Raw genomic sequence first — 19,487 nt, forward strand, 5'->3', positions numbered from 1 at the left:
TCAGCTCGCTCCACCTCACGTGCATGCGCGCACACTACACACTGCGGAAGAGTTAGTAGCTCTGAGAATATTTAGTGAATGTACAGTGGACTGTTGGTCTGGCTCCTCCAGACCAACAGAGGTTTTCCGTATCTTGTGAAGTGACGGGGCTCCGCAAGCGAGTCATTTATCGTCTCTGAACCGGGTGCCGTTGTCTCCCTCCGGCCGTGGTCGGGAGGCTGAAGCAGGAAAAGCCAACACTAGGATCAGCATCGATTCATGGAGAGACCTTCGTCTGGTCAGCTAACATTACTGCCAAGCAGCTGAAATATAGAGTGATATTGTGGTTTTAGCTGACGTGTGTCGCCTCACTGTTTTGTGCGGCGCTTGTTCATGTCTATGTAGAGCGAGCACGAGCACGACGCTGACTTTCGTTGACTTAACGGCCACAGGTGTCGCTGTTAACAAGCATTTCTGATTCTTACAAACAGTCCCTTTAAGTCTTTGGAAATGAAATGTCAAATGCCGTTTTCCTTTTCAAATAGTTCGAAAATTGCATTTTAATCGTGACTTAAATAATGCTTGCACAAATGGAAAATCAGGTTACATTCTGACCCATTGCTTGTATTGCATTTTAATTTTCAAATTTGATTGAACATTTAAATAGTATCCACTATACAGCAAGTTAAGTCTTTGAACATGAAATGTCAAATACCGTTTTCATTTTCAAATTGTCGGAAAATTGCATTTGCATTTTGACTTAAATATTGCTTGCACAAAAGGAAAATCAGGCTACATTGTTTATATTGCATTTTAAATTACAGTGGGGTATAACTTTGAAAATTTAAATGTCAAACAGCTTTATATGGTCCAAGAACGCCCATGCGAGTATGTGAAAATGAAAACTGTATTGTTGCATTTTCATTTTTAATCAAATAACACATATATATGTGTAACATTATAATATTGTGGAATTACATTTTCAAGTTTACATTATTTTAATAAAGTCCCCCTCTGTGCTATGATAACTCAATATCAACAAATCAAGAATAAAAAAAGTGTTATTTATGTAATAGCAAGCAACTTCATTGGAAGAAACATCACAGCAAAAAATTATGTAGTTGTTTTTTACTTAGAAATTGCAAGTGGGCTTATATGGTGTGTGGGCTTAATAGGGACGTTTACCCTAAATGATTAATCAACTAAGCATTTCAGCATTAAATATACAGCTCAATGGCAAAATCGGTATACTTATTTTAGGAGGTTTATCAGGTTTATCAGCAGTGTTTTTTTTATATAAAGTGGAGTAAAAATCCATTTGGACTGACTAGTGTATTATTTTCTCTCCTGTCTTAGATTGCCTTGATCTTGACCAGCTTGTGTGCCATAAAGGTCAAACAGAGAGGTCACGGTTGAAGTACATGGCCACTTCATAGTTTTCTGTTTTTTGCGTTCCATTGGTCAAATACCAGCTGAGCAGACACAGCATCTTCAACTCCCATTCCTGTTGTAAAAAACAAAACAAGTCTTAATGTACTGAAATACCTTCCACATAATATGGACTAGGCATACATGAAGTAGGGCTTACCAAGGGATTTGAACACGGTTGTCTTCTCTCTGTGGGCAGGTTTTGTCCCATTAATAACATCTCCGAGCTCTGCAAACACCTCAACCTAAAACAAGATATTTTATTCTACACATATTCTGAAAAGGGAGCCAGTAACACACACTTCAGTTATCTTATTGAGGCAGTTAGAAAGCACAAAGACAGACTCACCCCAGAGAGGATGACGTCGCCGGACTCTGTCATTGCTCCCTCCCTGCTGTCAGCGTACACCACCGCCTCCTTCATCAACACGTCGTCCAGCTCCCGCCAGTTTGGCCTGCAAGCTCCGACCGCTGCTCGGCAACAGGAGATAATCACAGTGGGAAATGCTGATCTAAAAATGTCACCTGTTTCCTCTTTAATTTTGTTTGTGTGTCGATTATTTCTTCTCACCTGCCACGTGGGCTCCTGGTTTGACCCACCGACCAAAAAGCACTGGTTCTGTACTTCTGGTTACCGTCACTATGGCATCTGCTCCCCTCACCGCCTTCTCCACTGAGGCACACGCCTTCACCGGACCGCTGACAGAGCTGCAAAACCTCTCCACTCCCTGTTTTGAGCAGCCCCATACACGCACCTGTAGCAAGGATCCAGGAGAAGTGTAACAGTTTGGGAAAAACATATGTATATCAAATAATTACAAAACTAAATTCAACAGTATTCAATTAGTTTTCAATGTTTTAAGTTAGTTAGTTGTTAATGCATTTTTAAAGGATTTAAAGCTAGAGATGCATTTATATATCGCCATACAGTATTGGTGGTATTTGTACCAGACAATTATTATTCTAACCACCATCTGTATATATATATATATATATATATATATATATTTCTTTTCTTTTTTATTATTTAAATGTATTGTTATTTATTATTGAAATAATAAATCGTACTCCAGCAAATTGGTAAGAAATCTTCAAAATTAACAGGAATTATTTAAATGAATTACAATTCAAGTGTAAATCTTTTTAATGTAACAACAAATTGGACAAAACTTAAACAGGAATTCAAATTCCCGTATATAATGTAATAGTTTAGTAACATAGAACTGAATTGAATAGATCGGACCCATTGTCACCGATACCCGGTCCAGCTATTTGAGTCGGTATCGGCCCAATATCCAATCAGGTATCGATGCATCCCTACCTGGCAGTAGCTTTATGCTTAGCATACAGGCATGAGTGGTATCAATCTTCTCATCTAACTCTGGGCAAGAATGCCGATGAATTTATTTGCCATTTGGAGTTCATAAAGTATATAAGTTAATGATTTTTGTGTAAATGACAATTTAGTGTTGTCCCACTTTATCAGTCACATGCAAATAAAGTGGTTCCTTGTATTTACCTCTTTAAATGAAAACATTTCTGTGAAGGCGTTATAATGGCTCAAGGCCTGTTTGCCAGTCCCCAAGATGGCCAACACTTCTGCCTCAGGGCTCATGAGCAGCTGCGTGATAAAAACACAGCAGAACAGCGTCAGAGTCAGAACAACAGGGAAAGATTAGAGAACAGGCATGAATAGATGTTGGAAAAATGGAAGTACCTTAGCAGAGATGGCCGAGGCTGCAGCTGTCCTCATGGCTGTGATTAAATCTCCATCCATGACCTGCAGGTTGGAAACATGTTATGTGTAGCAACTCTAAATGTAACAACTATGCATAATGTAATTATTTAAATGTGATGAAAGCTCATAATGTAATAACCAGTACATAATGTGATAAAATCATGAGCACATAACGTAAGAGTTTTGTGCATAATGTATTAAGTTATTACATTATGAGTTGTATGTTGAATAATGTTGAATAATGTAATAAATTCAGCACATTTTTTCCTGTATGGGAACCCTTCTAACATTACATTAAATACATGATGCAAGATGCATAAGAGCCAATTGGCATATTAACTATCAACCCAATGTTGGTATTGTGACATGAACAAAGACATGTTACCACAAGAAACACAACCTGAAATACACGAAAACCCAGAAAACATAATTACAACTCTGAAACTCAAGCTCTACTGGGACATAACATAATGAAAAAAAAGTAAGAATAATCAATAAACTAAATAAAAAATAAGATTATAATAAAATAGAAAATAAAATTCATATCAATAGTTTCCCCATGTACTGACCACGTTATATCACGTCATGTGACGCTATGTCACCGAGTCATATGATGTTACATCCGTAGAATAAGTTACGTAACAAGCATACTTATTTTAAGCCAAACCATGAAGTTTTTCTCGTACCCTTACCAAATAGTTGCCTAAACCTAACCGCAATGGTTTCAATAATAACCACGTGGTACAACGTTAACCGTGACTGTTAACCATGTGCCAAAATGAAAGACACAGTTTTGTAGATTATGTAATATGGTTTACTGCTTGGAGCAGCTAACATTTATTGTAACTGGAATAATAATGTTTGGAACAATTAGTCCACAGCCATTATATATTAAATTCTGCATCATCATCTCTGTAAAGGTTCTCATTTGTCCAGGTCACTGGATATCTTGTAGTCCTGAATTCTGTCACACATCCAAGAGGCTTCAACAATTTGGAACTGATTGATGAAAATGTCCGGTAGACCAAACAGACAAAGTCCAGTTGCTGTGAATTGAGGACTCCATTTGTGTCATGAAAAACTAGAAGGGTTCCTATACTTTAAGAAGAATACAAGGTGAGTCCTCTTTTTCAAAATCATTACACTGTGCGCTGAATTTATTACATTGTTCAACTATTTTTTGTTTAGTTTATAATATAATGTTTTTCGTTATATTTTACTGCTTTTGCAGATTGCCCCTGGTAGTATCTTGACGCAGAAGGTTTGCTCGTGGTTAGCACATGGTTAACAGTCATGGTTAACGTTGTAACACGTGGTTAATATTGTGAAACCATTGCGGTTGGGTTTAGGCAACTATTTGGTAAGGGTAAGAAAAAACATCATGGTTTGGCTTATAATAAGTACGCTTGTTACGTAACTTATTCTACGGACGCAACATCATATGACTCACTGTCATAGCGTCAAGCCTGATGTTGTCTTACACATAAAATAATAATCCAAGTCACTTCCTCATAGCGAGGCATACAGCTTATTAATCAAACACTGGTATCAGATCGGTACTCGGTAAAGCCCAAGTATCAGTATTAGGAGTGAAAAAGTCAGATTGGTGCATCCCTATGTTAAACCTACCTTTGGGACCTAAATGTTTAGAGTGGTGTTTTTATACAGTTTTACGGAGCCCCCCTAGACCCCTAGGAGAACATTTGTATTATCTCGTTCCCTCGAGTTAGGTCCTCGAGTTAGTTATCTCATTCCCTCGAGTTAGGTATCTCGTTCCCTCGAGTTAGTTCCTCGAGTTAGGTATATCGTTCCCTCGAGTGAGGTATCTCGTTCCAGTGTAGTACCATCAAAATTACTTCACACATCAATGATCTCCTCATAGTTGTACTACAACATTTAGTTTGGAAAAATATGCTTTTGGATAATTTTAGTGAATTTTTAATAGGAAAAATATTCAATAACTTCAGTATTATGCAGTATTGTACTACCAAAATCACTTCACACATCAATGGTCTCTTCCTGATTATACCTATTAAATGTTAATATTGATGGCACTACACTTTATAAAAGTGAAGTTATTGAATATTTTTCCTATTAGAAATTCCCCAAAATCATGCAAAAGCATATTTTTCCAAAACTAAGTGTTGTAGTAGTAGTTGCAGTTTCTTTTATTTATGAATGCATTAGTTTTACTCACAGCCTTCACATTGCCATACTCTGGGTCCAGCAGCACCACTGTGGCCTGCGTGGATGGCAAAGTTGAGCCATCCTCCCTCTTGTAGAAACACACAAACTTTGTGCACAGGAGTCCATCATTCTCCATGTATGTAGGCATCAATCCCATGAAGCTGTAACAGGAGAAGGAGAGTGTGAGCACAGCAATAGCAACAGCGTGTTAATGATTAATTTATGACTGAACTTTCATAGTTGTTGTGACTGCTGGAAGCAACAACATATGTTATTCTACTGAGTTTATTTTTATTTTTCGTCAGACCACTTTTTTTGCAACGCTACTCGTTCCACATTTTACAACATAGAAACTCCATTCAAACATCAAAACATGCAGCTCAATTAGGACATGATGGCTATTACTTTTCTCATTCATAACGTTCATATTTTCAGAATTATTAACCATATTTCATCAAAAATTCTCCATTGAAATGAATGGAAGAAATGTTCCGAATTTAAACATTTTCAAGCATTTTCAACTCATTTTGCTCATTCATACTTTCACCTAGAAACTCCACTCAAACTGTAAAATGTTCCACATCTTAGAACAGGAAATCTAGGGATTCACCTATTTTTATTAAAATAAAAGCCCAAGGAGGTAACTTTCTTAACAGGGAACTCAGAACTAACTATTTATAAGGCTTCAGCTGCTTTTAATGCAATTACAACTTCTATTTACTGATTCATAATCTTTTGATTCTGATTCTGTATCCTTCTTCATACAGATTAAAGCCAGCAGTGCAGTTTAGTATCAGCTATTCAAAAACCTTCAAATATTCCACATCTTTTATAAACTATTGGTATTATTCAACTTTTCAATGATATTCATACAAATTAAACCCATTCCCACTTTTCCATCTATTCCTACTACTTCACCTTCTTACAACATTTAAGCCAGCATTACAGTGTAGCGTCAGCTCTTCAGCAACCAGCATTCACACCGTGGTTTTCTAGTTACCCGTGGTGTTTCTGCAGCAGCACCGTGGTGCGCACCGGCTGGATCACCTCCTTGCTGTCTCGTCTGGAGAACTTCCCCAAAGCTTCCTCCAGACGAGGCACCAGCTCTCTGAGATGCAGCAGACGCTCCACTTCATGCTCCCAGATAATAACAGGAGGCCCGGCCATTGCTTCCGCTTCACTGATTCAGAGGAGTCGGTTAACTGGAGAGAGTTTGGTCCAAAGTTTGAGGTGAACGAGTTGCATTCAAGAGCCGCAGTGAGGTTAAACACTGTGGTGGGGGCTGGACAGCAAGCACGTCGATCATTCACCACCATGCACCAATAGTGCATATAAAAAAATGAATCTATCAGACTGGCACCGCCCACAAATGCCCGTCTGTGTGTGAAATAGTACAAATAAATCATAAAATAATAAATAAAATAAAATAATAAAATGTGTTTTTTTTTATAATGGCTGGACATTCACTTGAGTATTTTTATAATCTTGCATTGGACATTTTTCAGATCCACTGTAGGATCCGAGTACTTATTCCACCACTGATGTAGGCCTATCACTATTATTAATGGTGCATTTTAATCTAGTGGCTTGTCGATGGATAAAGTATTTTAACATATTGTCTCTAATTTATTCTTATGACAAAGTATTAGGACCACATTGAGGAGAAAAAAAGTAGAAATTTTACGAGGAAAAAAAGTCGTAATATTACGAGAATAAAGTTGTAATTTTACAAGGAAAAAAAGTCGTAATATTACGAGAATAAATTCGTAATTTTACGAGAAGAGTCGTAATATTATGAGAATAAAGTCGTAATTTTACGAGAAAAAGTCACATTATGAGAAGAAAGTTGTAATTTTACGAAAAAAGGTTGTAATATTACGAGAATAAAGTCGTAATTTCACGTATTATTTTAAAGGGGAAATAGAGCAGTGTGCCGCCTGTGTGAAAACGAGGAACGTGGAGCATCTTGTGAAGTTATACTTTAGTAAAGGTCTCACAAATAAGGAAATAGATTGTGCAAGAAACTGCATTTATTCCGAAGAAATAAACCGAGACAAACAGCTGCTACCCGTCCAGAAGCAGGCTCAGGCTGCTGTCCTCTCGCCCGTTTTGTTGGTTGCTGGTAATATGTTTTCCTAATATTACGACTTTTTTTCTCGTAAAGTTATGACTTTATTCTCGTAATAAAATCTCAGATTGTTTCCCCCTCAATGTGGCCCTAATACTCCATTGTAGAATCTAACCTTTTCAAATAAGAGGGTAACTAAAATTCTTTACAATAAGATTTTGTTAATTTTTCAGTTGCATGCTGCAGTCACATTACATACAGTATATTAGACTATTTAAATAATAGATAAAGGTCAGGTTAATCAATGTGAGGCTATTTGCTAAAGACAAACAATGACAATTCACCCAAGAAGCCCCTCTCTCTGGGTTCAGCGCAATGTGCCCAAAGGTGCACACTTTTAAGCAGCGAAAAGCCATCGGAAATAATGGGTTTCAGAGCAAAGTGGTGCCGTTGTCGCGTTCTTTTTGCAAGGTCCTTGTAGATGGTAAATGGACTTGCATTTATATAGCGCACTCAAAGCATTTTATACTACATATTCACACACACACACACAGATGTCAGAGGCTGCCATACAAGGTGCCAACCTTCCCATGAGGATCTGATCTAAATACTCATTCACACACCGATGTCACAGCCTTCAGGAGCAATTTGGGTTTAAGTTTTACTCAAGGACACTTCGACATGTGGCCGGAGGAGCCGAGGTGCGACCTCCGACCTTCCGATTGGACGACCCGCATTTGGCTGCAATGAAGACATGCAAACTACCTCTGCAGCACATTGCCCTACCTAGGGCTAAAATTCATATTTCTCCCCAAAATTATCAATTCTAATATTAATTACAAATGACTTAGGGCACTTCTGATATTGTTAAAGGTTAACTACACAATCTGAATGAAAACATTTAAGCGTGAAATAACCAAAACACCAGGTTTAAATAAAAAATTATTTTATTGTGAATCAAGTGATGCCTTAGCAGACTGATACACTAAAGTGGACACACTGTCCGAAGAAGTAAAAAAGGAAAACATCTACAATTTCTTGTCATGCGAAACTGTTTTTTTTATCAAACAGAAGATTATTTTCAATCTGGAATTTGTCTTCCCCCTCTTTCAAGAAGACTTTGTCACAACAGTGCAACAAAAATCAGACAAGCAGTCGCTCAATAGCCAATTGAAGAGACTGAATCTGCGGTTTGAGCTGAGACCCCTCCTTTATGGTGACTGAGGTAGCGATGACGGGGCGAGACACCCCGCAGGCCCGGCCAAGGGCCTGCTTGGAGCGGACAAACACGTACGGGACGTTCTTGTCCTCACAGAGCAGCGGCAGGTGGAGGATGATCTCCAGTGGTTCGGCATCAGCAGCCATCACAATGAACTCAGAGATGCCTCTGTTCAGGGTTTTAGTGGCTGAGGAAGAAGCAGGTTACAGTTAGTACAATGTATAATTCTTGCAGTCTTTAATGCACACAACATTTAAATATATACATATCTCTCTTGGCCCTAGCTGTTATTTCTATTTCTGTGCAAGTACATTTAGAGAGATGCGTAAAAACTGGACAAATTCCTTGTATGCATCTACTTGACAAATAAAACTGATTCTGATTACACTGGTAGCCTATAGGCTTAGTTACCCTATCAGAATCAGCTCTAACACCCTGGTTTTAGAACAGATTCTAAGATTGTTCTGCAGATTGTTTTCTTGATTATAAGTCTATAATTTTTTTAAGTAGTGCAAAACTGCCATCACAACGTCCCAGAACCCAGAGCGACATCCTTAAATTACTTATTTTATTCAACGTGTAACTGTTAAATAAAACTGATCAAAACCAAAAACGTATTTCATGTATCATCATATATTATAAAATATATAAGTCCTAATATTTGAGAAGCTGAAAAATGACTGAAAGATTAATCAATAATCAAAAAAAGTTGGTGACTAATTTTTTTTGTTCAACTAATTGATTAATCCTTGCAGCTTTACCACGGATAACAGTGATTTGTTAAAGACCTACAGTGAAGTTATTTTTCCAGGTTCAGTATTTTAAATGCACACATTTGTTTTTGTTTGTACTTGTTTACCTGAAGAGACCACCATGTTACATTACTTCTTAAAGTGGCGGATAATCGGATAAACCCACATTTGAGACGTGTGTTTAGCATTATACATCATCCTCATTAACCTAAAGAAAAACAGTGCTTTCTATTGCAACACAACTAACCTTATGTGGTGATAAAACATGTCATCCCAGGTCAACAACCAGCACTATTTTTTTTAAAACATAAAAACATATTTAGATATGTAGAGGCTATAACGTACCACAAAATATGTTTTTATGTTTTAAAAAAATTTAGTGCTGGTTGTTGACCTGGGATTACATGTTTTATCACCACATAAGGTTACTTTTGTTGCAACCAGGGTCTGGAAGTAACCTTTTTCCTTTAAAGAAGTTCATGTGAAAGCTCCAGAAGAGATGCCAAATAGACTCAAATTAAAGGAACCAGCTTGTACGTAAACCCATTAGTTTCATTCTATTCCCAGTATGTAGGTTTCCTCACCTTCATTAGCCCCCTTCCTGAGCTGCTTGTAGTTGGAGGCTTGCTGCACCAGGTCCAGGATGGTCTTGGACAGCGTGGAGTCGGCCAGCGGGTAGGCCTTCGGGTTAACCTGAGGTTCAGTCTAATCATGGTACAAAAACACAATAAAACCACATTAACAACAGGGAAGGCAACATGTTTATACAGCGAACAAACACGAAGATGTTATGAGTTAAAGGTTAGTTCGCTCTGTAGCCGAGGTACTTTAGCTAACAGGCAAGCTAATAGTTAGCTAGCCTTCAACACTCACCATTGTAAAGTTGTTTTTCTGGTATTCCGGCCCTCTCGGCGAAATGCTTCACGGAGGACTATTGTCTTTCAACTAGGTTAGTAAGGGCAACAAGAAACTAGATTTGTTTCCTGTATTGTATATGTTTTTGTGGCGTTAGTAACTCTCTAAGCTCTGTTGCATGCAGCCAGTTCAGACGTTCACCACACGTGTGAAGTTCCACACATGCGCACTGAGGACACCAGATAAAATCCACCGGAAGTGATCTTCCCCCTCCTCTTTTTTTTTTTAGAATCAGAATCAGAATTAGAATCAGAATCAGAATCAGAATTGTGTTTATTGCCAGGTGTAAGAGATTTACACTAGGAATTTGCTTTGGTTATGTTTTTGCAAGTCAAACAGTATAATAACAAAATAATAGATAAAAACGTTAGAATAAAATAAGAATAATAACAAAAAATTGAAATTCTAAGAATATCCAATATACAAAATAAGCTATAAACAAAAATAAACATGATATAAACAGATGCAAATAGTGCAAATATTGCCGGAGTGAACACATTTTTTTTATTGAACAAATTCAAATTTACAAACAACATGGCTCATAGATCATTGCATTAGAGTAAAAGGACAAGGTGCATACAGAGCAAGAACAGATAAAATATTATTTATTTATTATAATTATACATGAAAATAATAATACATTTAATTAAGGGCTAGGGCTGTACCTGTAATATTCATATTCTTCTATTATACTAAGAAGTTTCAATGCATTTTTGTTTTTCATGACTTTAAGGGCTTTTATGTAAGAAAGAAACTCATAAGGAAACACATTAAACCTAGGTTTCTCCCCCTTGGTCTTTGTTATTATGCCTAAATGGGTTACAAGTTTAACTTACTTCTGTGTTTTACATAGAGCTATATGAACATGTGATTGGTTGCTATTTATTTTACATTATTTACTGTTTTTTTTAATATATGTACATTCTGTATTTTATTTTGTTTTCTGGGATTTTTACTCTCAGTACTTAGTATCCGTTGTGTGTGTCATGATACATGGATGTTATGTCTGTCGAACGAATCTTTTTTATTATTATTATTCCCCCAATACAACCTAAACAATCCTGAGAACAAAATCCCAGGGAGAGTAAAGAAGGTGTCCTTATAAATGCCTGATTAAAACCTGTATTCTTAATTCAATTTGTGAATCAAGTTATTTATTTCTCTTTTTAAACTACATTTTCAAATTTTAAATTCCATTATTTATTTATGAATTCATTAATATATTTTTAAATTATGTACTTATTGACTGTTTTATGGTGTTTTTGTAAATCCCTTTTTAATTTGAACCGTTTAGTGATGGATTACTATTTAATTTGTAAAGTCTTTTCATAATTCTTCTTTTTTACTGCCCATTAAAATGTAAAATAATGAAATACTTTGTAATTTTGTCCATTTATTCATAGATCAATAAATTAATTTGTAAACTCATTTATTGCCTATTTTTATTGTATAATTAGTTATTAATCAATTAAATGCTCTAATTACTATTTACATGACTCTTGTGGTCGTCCATAGTAAACAGCACAGTACAGAAGAAATAGCAAGAATGTTATGAAATGAAAAATAACCACTTATCATGCATTTTGTGTTTACCTTTTGCAGTGTGGTTATATGCTATATATTGCATGTCTTAAAGGTCCCATATTGTAAAAAGTGAGATTTTCATGTCATTTACATTATAAAGCAGGTTTAAGTGCTTTATAAATACTGTTAAACTATCAAAACACTCAATATACAGAGAAATACACACAGCCCGTATTCAGAAATTGTGTTAAAAAGCCGTTAGGATTTCTGTCCATTTGTGATGTCACAAATATACAATATTTAGACCATTACACGGTTTTAAACGTAAACATTCTAAATGAGTCTCAGTTTGTTTCCTGTTGCAGTGTATGTGAATAACATCAGCTGACAGGAAGTAAACATGGACCCAAACTGTTGCCTCGCAACGCAATTCCGTTGAAATGCACTAAAACGGAGCGTTTCAGACAGAAGGTAAATACAGGTATATTCAGGCAGACAGTATGAGGAAAATAAAGGTGTTTTTTTTTAACATCACAGCATGTAAACATGTTCTAGTAGAAACACAAAATACAAGTATGAACCTAAAAATGATATGGGACCTTTAATGGAAATATATGTACATATTTTTTATATTCTCATTTTCTTATTTTAATTTTATATTTCTTTACATATATTTTGCATATAGCGTAGCACTATGTACACATTGCAGCATTAAGTACATAATGTACATATCACCTTTATTTTTATGTTTATAAAAGAGCAACTGTAACCCTCTAGTCGTCTCCGTGGCAACAGAGGGCGCCCTCTCATTGGCTCAGCGGTACTTCTGAGAGTGGAGAGGAACGCGCTGTGCATTCTGGGTAGGGCACTTTCAGGTTCGCCATATTGCTGACTGAAGGAGAGAGGAGATGAAGGGGATCCGGGGAATCACTCAGCTATCGGTGAGGACTCTGATAACTTATCATGTTTATCTGTGTGTGTGTCGGGGCACCCTGTCTGTGTTTGGACAAGGTTGTGATGAAGAGGAGAGGAGGAAGCAGCTGGTCCTGACTGTGAGCTCCACCAGGCTGCTAGTCCCACTACTGATAACCTTACATCATAAACACCACACAGGTCGTTTACATCTAAACTCTGTTAAACACACATTTACTCAACACATGGTGGGAGAAATGACAGCCAGCTTCTTGTAGACTTGATTTAACATCCTCTCTCCACCACTAATGTTGAGTAAGCTTGTGTGGCTCATCATAATATTCAGTTACATTAGAGACTTGTGTTTGGCATTATACAACATCCTCATTAACATAAAGAAAAACAGTGCTTTCTATTGCAACCAAACTAACCTTATGTGGTGATAAAACATGTAATCCCAGGTCAACAACCAGCACTACATTTTTTAAAACACATTTTGTGGTGAGTGGTACAAATCCCTATGTGTATTGAACAAGGTTTTCAATGTGCTGATTGATAATACCAATATATATCTAAAATGATTTATGATTTTTTATTTAATTAGTTATTTATTTTTCCTTTCCTTCTTGGTATCGTCATGTTATGTGTGTGTACATGTATGTATAATATATATATTATACATATTATACATATATATAATATATGTATAATATATTATATATATATATAATATATATTATATATATATTATATATATAATACATATATATATGTATAATACATATATATATTATATGTATAATACATATATATATATATAAACTATATATATATATATATATATTATACATATATTTATTATACATATATATATATATATAATACATATATATGTATAATAAATATATATATATATATATGTATAATAAATATATGTATAATATATATATATATATATATATATGTATATATATGTATAATATATATATATATATATATATATATGTATATTATGACTGATGACTGAAATATATATATATATATATATATATTTATATTATGACTGATGACTGAAATATATATATATAATTATATATATATTTCAGTCATTGTCAAGAATTATTAAATTTTTCCAGCAACCCAAAAATCTAAGTATTAAATAATAAGACATTTCCCTCACAAAAAAAAAGATTTATGATTGATTTTTACATTGGCTGTCAAAAGTCGGAAATTATTTAGCTCGAAAGACAACAACGTCCATTTAGTAGCTGTTCTTGAGCTTTCATAATACATGGTCTTCATAAGCAGATGGAGTTTGACCCGTTGTCAAGAGATTATAGATGTTTCTGAGCACTTCATGGGCTTCTCATCCATGTTGGTTTGAAAAGTAAGTAGTAGTAAACTATCTCCTGAAGAAGTTCATGCGAAAGCTCTGGAGTTTTCGCATGAAGAGAGAAAAAATATACAGGAAGGAGAGGAAAAAAATACTGATTTCTTAAGGCGCTTTGTATGAGACACACAAGGACATGAGTGAAGCAGAGCTCTTACACCTCATAACAACAATTATATTGTACATAAATTAAGGTAATAAACATAATACACATTATAGAACATGTACAACTAACATTCAGAAACAACTCATGTGCCACAATGTCTTATGTAATTATCCATGGAAATCCAAATTACTAACAGATAGATCAAACTAAACCTGCTTTATGTTGCATAGATTATTTATTATAATATTTTTTATTGTGCAAGGTTGAAAGATGTCAATCTCATTTTCAACACAAGTACGAGTGTTGTTCATCTGAGATACTAAATAGACTTGTGGTGAGATTATTTTGTCATATCTGAAGTCAGCACAGGGGCAATTACGAGAACATCAGATTTACTGTATGTTCTATGTGAGGATGCGTTCAAACTGAATAAAATTAGTTTTGTGAAAAATGTCGTGTACGGGAAGAAGCGTAAATCATGTCAAGAAAATATAACGCCACTGATTCCATCATTTCACAATCTTACATGCCTCCGATTTCCCTCCTCCATCAGTACTTGAGCAAGCAACACATTAGTCGTAATGTCCCACCTTCCCATTTTCTTTATTTTTCCAGACAAGGCTTTACGCGGCCCAGGCTGCCCGTAAGGTGGAGTTCACTGGGGCCGCCGAACACGTTAAGTTTCAGCCGCAGGATGTGCAGGTCAGTGGTTGTTGACTTATTTCTTCTCCACAGAGACGGTTCCATGTGGCTGCCAGAACAGGCCAGTCCCTTGCTCAGCCTCTCGCTGGCCTCAAGCTCTCTCCAGGGGCTGCCCACTCATACCGGGACGTCCATGTATGTTGGGGGAGTGATGAGGATGGGTTGGCTGGGTCCAGACCGTGTGGTTTTGGGTCTGAGAAGTTGGTTTGCCTGTAGAAAAGGCATATGTTGCTTATGTTAAATGCTCATTATGTCGAGTGTAAAATGTCCAATCATCTAACTAAATGTCCACATGATCTAAAGTGTAATTTGAGGCTAACATGTTTACCTAAATGTCTGTCTGTACTTAATTGAAATGATGAAACTAAAGGACATCTCTGTCCAGGTGACCAGACTGCCCAGTGGACTGGTGATCGCCTCCCTGGAGAACTATTCCCCAGCCTCCAAGATCGGAGTGTTTGTCAAGGCCGGGTGTCGTTATGAGACCCCTGACAACCAGGGGGTCACCCACCTCCTCCGGCTGGCCTCCAACCTGGTATGATGCTGCATTTCAACACCTAGTATTCATTTGGTTGTCCTTTCTCCCCCAATTGTAATTCAGTATTATTCATATAACTATAAAGCATAAGAGCGAGAATGTACCTAATGTGTATTTTTCGAACATGACTATTTGCCTTCTGTCTCAGCTTGGTGTTGACTTGCATTTTCTGCTTATCCAGACCACTAAAGGAGCTTCATCTTTCAAGATATGCCGTGGTGTTGAGGCAGTGGGAGGCAGCCTGAGGTCAGTAACCTCCAATAAAACACACAACAAACCTTTTGAGTACAATTTTCTTCCTTGATCCGTATTCTTATCTGGATATCTGCACGTTCCTCTGCAGTGTGACTTCATCCAGAGAGAACATGATCTACACCGTTGACTGCCTGAGAGATGACATGTGAGTCTTTGAATAACATCAACGTTGTGATTGACACTACACGAGTCCCATGTTTGTATTAAAAGGAGACGACATGTTTGAGCATAATTTAGACTAAAAAGGTAGTTGTAAACACTCGTAGTTTGAGCTTGAATCAATGTGAATTACATGAGGGTGATAACAGTGTCTTACACCATATTTTGTCCTGGTTATGTTACGGGGAAGGATATCACAAACACGTTTTTCTCCCTTTTCATTATTTGTCCCCAGCGACACAGTGATGGAGTATTTGATCAACGTGACAACAGCCCCAGAGTTCCGGCCATGGGAGGTGTCAGACCTCACGCCCAGAGTGAAGATGGACAGGGCCCAGGCTGCACAGAGCGCTCAAATAGGTGCGCTTTTATTTCCCATGCGGTGCACACACAGACTGTTTATTTGGCCTGCAATAATCTGACTTTGTACCTCATTCCACTATTTACTTTTTATTGCCACCTGCCTGCTACAGAGCACAGCCTGATTAGCCTGAAGAGATGCCTCTTTGATGCTTGATTATACATGTCAGAAATGCCCTTCACTCATATTCTGTTTTCTTAACTTTGTCCTGGTTATAAACAACAGCAAAGGTTGTTGTTGTTGTTGTTTCATCTAATGGTTGGTGAAAGTCCGGTAATTTCCACAAAAATCTGTTATTTACGTATATTAAGTGACAAAAGCAGATGGCTTTAGACGGGAGAGCCAAATCCAATCACTTGTTCTTGGTCTCTACCAAACAGGCAGATATAATGATGCATCAATTAAGAAGACATCACAAAATGTTAGCTTTAACATGAGAATATCACATCATGATCATTCCTCTTTCTGTGTTTTCCAGGTGTGATCGAAGGTCTGCATGAAGCTGCGTACAAGAACGCTCTCACTAACTCCCTGTACTGTCCTGACCACATGGTTGGCAACATCCACTCTGGGCATGTATGTATTTTTCCAGTGTTTATTCTTTAAGCCCTATGGTGCTGATATACCCATTTAAACCTTTCTAATGTTTGCAATTTTTTCCTCCAGCTGCACCAGTTTGTCCAGAACAATTTCACAAGTGCAAGAATGGCTCTTGTTGGACTTGGTAAGGGTCATTATACTTAAAAAAAATAATAACTTTATAATGATAGCAGTACTGTTTGAACTATGATGTGGTTATATGACGCTATTAATGGAAATACATTTTCCTTCAGGTGTGGACCACACGGTGCTGACGCAAGTTGGGGAGCAGTTCCTCAACATCCGCAGCGGGGCGGGCACCACAGGGGCCAAGTCTCAGTATCGTGGAGGTGAGCTGAACCGACGTTGTAAAACAAATCTGCATGTGTGTTGCAACATCTGGAGTTTTCCACAGCTTTAATACGTCCAGTTAAACACCCTGAATTCTTCTCTCTAGGGGAGATTCGTCTGCCCGGCATCAGCAGTCTGGTCCACTCGGCGGTGGTGAGCCAGTCAGCGGCAGCGGGCACCGGCGAGGCTCTGGCCTTCAGCGTGCTGCAGCATTTACTGGGAGCTGGTCTGCATGTCAAGAGGGGCTCATGCGCCACCAGCAAACTGGTCCAGGGTGTTGCCACGGCAACTGCTGACCCCTTTGATGTGAGTGGTTGTCAGTTCCTAATAAAAACTTTTAAAGCGATTTATACGCCGGGGCCTTGTCAGGATTAAATCATAATTCCAACAGTAGCCTACCTGTAACAACATTCTTCTCTTTTTCTTTTTTCTTTTTTCTGAACAGGTCAGTGCTTTCAACTCGGGCTACTCTGACTCTGGTCTGTTTGGAGTCTACACCATTTCCCAGGCTGCAGCTGCTGGTGATGTGAGTATCCCATAGTCATGACAAGAGTCTGTTCAACAAGTAGCTGCTGTCTTTGTTTAAATTAAATCCTGTCCTCCTCTGTCTCTCCAGGTGATTAAGGCCGCTGTTGCCGAGGTGAAGGCTGTTGCTGATGGCGGAGTCACAGCTGCTGACCTCACTCGGGCCAAGTAAGACATACAGACAGACAGAGACACTAACTTAAAGCTAGAGTGTGGGACTTTTACATAGAAATGAATGACAAGCAAGTCCACAACAACGTCTTAACATGAGTAGTACACAAAGTGCTGTCAACCAACCTTGCTCACTCACTTACAGTTGGTAACAGTACAGTTGGTTACAAGGTATGTGTCACCCTATCTGTATTACCAAATACAGTGACAGGCAGGAAGGGGGGTAGAGACCATAGCGTCAGCAGCTAGGAGTATGGCGGAAGCCATGAAGGAGAATCCCAAGAAGCGTCCTAGAAAAGTTTCTGGAGTGGATACTCCAGATAAAAAACAAACTCAGCATTCAGAAGACGGATTAAAGTCCAAAAAATAAAGCGATTGCCAGTTAAAGAGCTCTCCTTGGGGCGGGGGAGGTGTGGCAAGCTCCCCTGCAGGCATATGTCATAATGACATTGACAGTTTTCATGTAATTCAAATAATACTATTTTGAATTACTCCCACTGCCAGCGGAGGGAGACAAAAGTTCCACACTCCTTTAATATGACGCCTCTTTCAAACATTTAGTCTAAATTATGAATGCATTGAGAAAACACATCTATATTTCTATTCCAGTTAACAATTAACACCAAAATGGATTTAATGGTAAAAAAATGATGTGGAAGAGATGAAGCCATGCAACCACTACTTTAAAGTAATTTAGGATAACAACCTCTATAACATCTGACTGAAAATGTGAGAACGCATGAAGTACATTCCAATAAGCAGCTAAAGGAATAGTTTGAGTTTTTTGGGGGAAATTCACTTATGTGTTTTCTTGCCCAGAGTTTGAGAAGGAGATCCAAAACCACTTTCATATATTTACAGTAAATGTGTAGCTGGAGCAGGTTAGCTTAGCACAAACACTGGAAACAGAGGGAAACATCTGGCCTGGATCTGCCCAAAGATAAGAAACAGTACTGCACATAAACCCTTGTAAAAGGTTGAATTGTTTGCTATTGCACATTTCTTTTAAAAATAAATGAATGAAACGGGTTATATAATGTTAATTGGAGAGCTTTTGTGATGCTCGTGGGCGTATTGAGTTGCTGCTTTGGACAGAGCCAGGCTTGCTGTTTTCCCTCCATTTACACTATTCTTCTGTCTGCTGAGAGAAACTAAAAAAAGGCTATAAACTGGACTAATTACTCAGCTTTGCCTGCTTCCCCTGTGACCCGGCCCCGGATAAGAGGAAGAGCATAGATGTACTGGACTACATCTCATTTCCCCCCCCCTCATACTTAACATTCAGAAGAAAATACATCAAGTTTTCCTCCTAGTTTGCTCTTTAATACCTTTATGATGCGCTTGTGTTTGTTTTCTCTGCAGGGCCCAGCTGAAGGCGCATTTCCTGATGTCTCTGGAGACTTCGGAGGGTTTGCTGGAGGCGATGGGCACTCAGGCTCTGGCCGAGGGATCCTACTGCTCCGCTGAGGAACTCTCCAAAAACATTGACAACGTCTCCTTGACTGATGTCTCCAACGTAAGACGTTTGGTTCCTGTCAGGATGGGACATAGTCATACATTACTGAATTTACTCCAGTTAGATAACAACGTTAAGATGTGCTGAGTCTTTCATTTACTGTGTGAAAAAC

At 37.7% G+C, this 19,487-nt stretch overlaps 3 protein-coding genes across 5 annotated transcripts in view; 1 reads left to right on the forward strand and 2 right to left on the reverse strand.

The window, feature by feature from the left end:
* The window catches only part of uqcrc2b (ubiquinol-cytochrome c reductase core protein 2b), a 124,581-nt gene that overhangs the window by 104,700 nt on the left and 394 nt on the right, over positions 1-19,487 (forward strand). The window contains exons 1-13 of one of the 3 annotated variants that reach the window (XM_074619312.1): positions 12,600-12,751; positions 14,834-14,920; positions 15,306-15,455; positions 15,640-15,704; positions 15,802-15,858; positions 16,108-16,232; positions 16,712-16,809; positions 16,900-16,957; positions 17,067-17,162; positions 17,270-17,469; positions 17,609-17,689; positions 17,780-17,856; positions 19,222-19,375. In XM_074619312.1, the coding sequence (XP_074475413.1) occupies positions 12,719-12,751; positions 14,834-14,920; positions 15,306-15,455; positions 15,640-15,704; positions 15,802-15,858; positions 16,108-16,232; positions 16,712-16,809; positions 16,900-16,957; positions 17,067-17,162; positions 17,270-17,469; positions 17,609-17,689; positions 17,780-17,856; positions 19,222-19,375 (1,281 nt within the window). In that variant the 5' untranslated portion in view covers positions 12,600-12,718. Of the gene's footprint in view, positions 1-12,599; positions 12,752-14,832; positions 14,921-14,953; positions 15,056-15,305; positions 15,456-15,639; positions 15,705-15,801; positions 15,859-16,107; positions 16,233-16,711; positions 16,810-16,899; positions 16,958-17,066; positions 17,163-17,269; positions 17,470-17,608; positions 17,690-17,779; positions 17,857-19,221; positions 19,376-19,487 lie in introns of those variants that run through there. The other 2 variants (XM_074619310.1, XM_074619311.1) reach the window with 2 other exon arrangements.
* Positions 1,281-6,641, reverse strand: crym (crystallin, mu). The gene is made up of 8 exons (XM_074619316.1): positions 6,333-6,641; positions 5,343-5,493; positions 3,125-3,187; positions 2,927-3,028; positions 1,979-2,162; positions 1,757-1,878; positions 1,568-1,652; positions 1,281-1,483 (listed from the first exon to the last, which is right to left on the reverse strand). Exons 1-8 carry the CDS (start codon positions 6,497-6,499, stop codon positions 1,410-1,412), a joined length of 948 nt encoding a protein of 315 aa, XP_074475417.1. The 5' UTR covers positions 6,500-6,641; the 3' UTR covers positions 1,281-1,409.
* snu13b (SNU13 homolog, small nuclear ribonucleoprotein b (U4/U6.U5)) lies at positions 8,330-10,437 on the reverse strand. Its single transcript, XM_074619317.1, has 3 exons — positions 10,245-10,437; positions 9,956-10,076; positions 8,330-8,806 (listed from the first exon to the last, which is right to left on the reverse strand). Exons 1-3 carry the CDS (start codon positions 10,245-10,247, stop codon positions 8,544-8,546), a joined length of 387 nt encoding a protein of 128 aa, XP_074475418.1. The 5' UTR covers positions 10,248-10,437; the 3' UTR covers positions 8,330-8,543.

Source organism: Sebastes fasciatus, chromosome 20, assembly GCF_043250625.1.
Source record: "Sebastes fasciatus isolate fSebFas1 chromosome 20, fSebFas1.pri, whole genome shotgun sequence".
Taxonomy (NCBI): Eukaryota; Metazoa; Chordata; class Actinopteri; order Perciformes; family Sebastidae; genus Sebastes; species Sebastes fasciatus.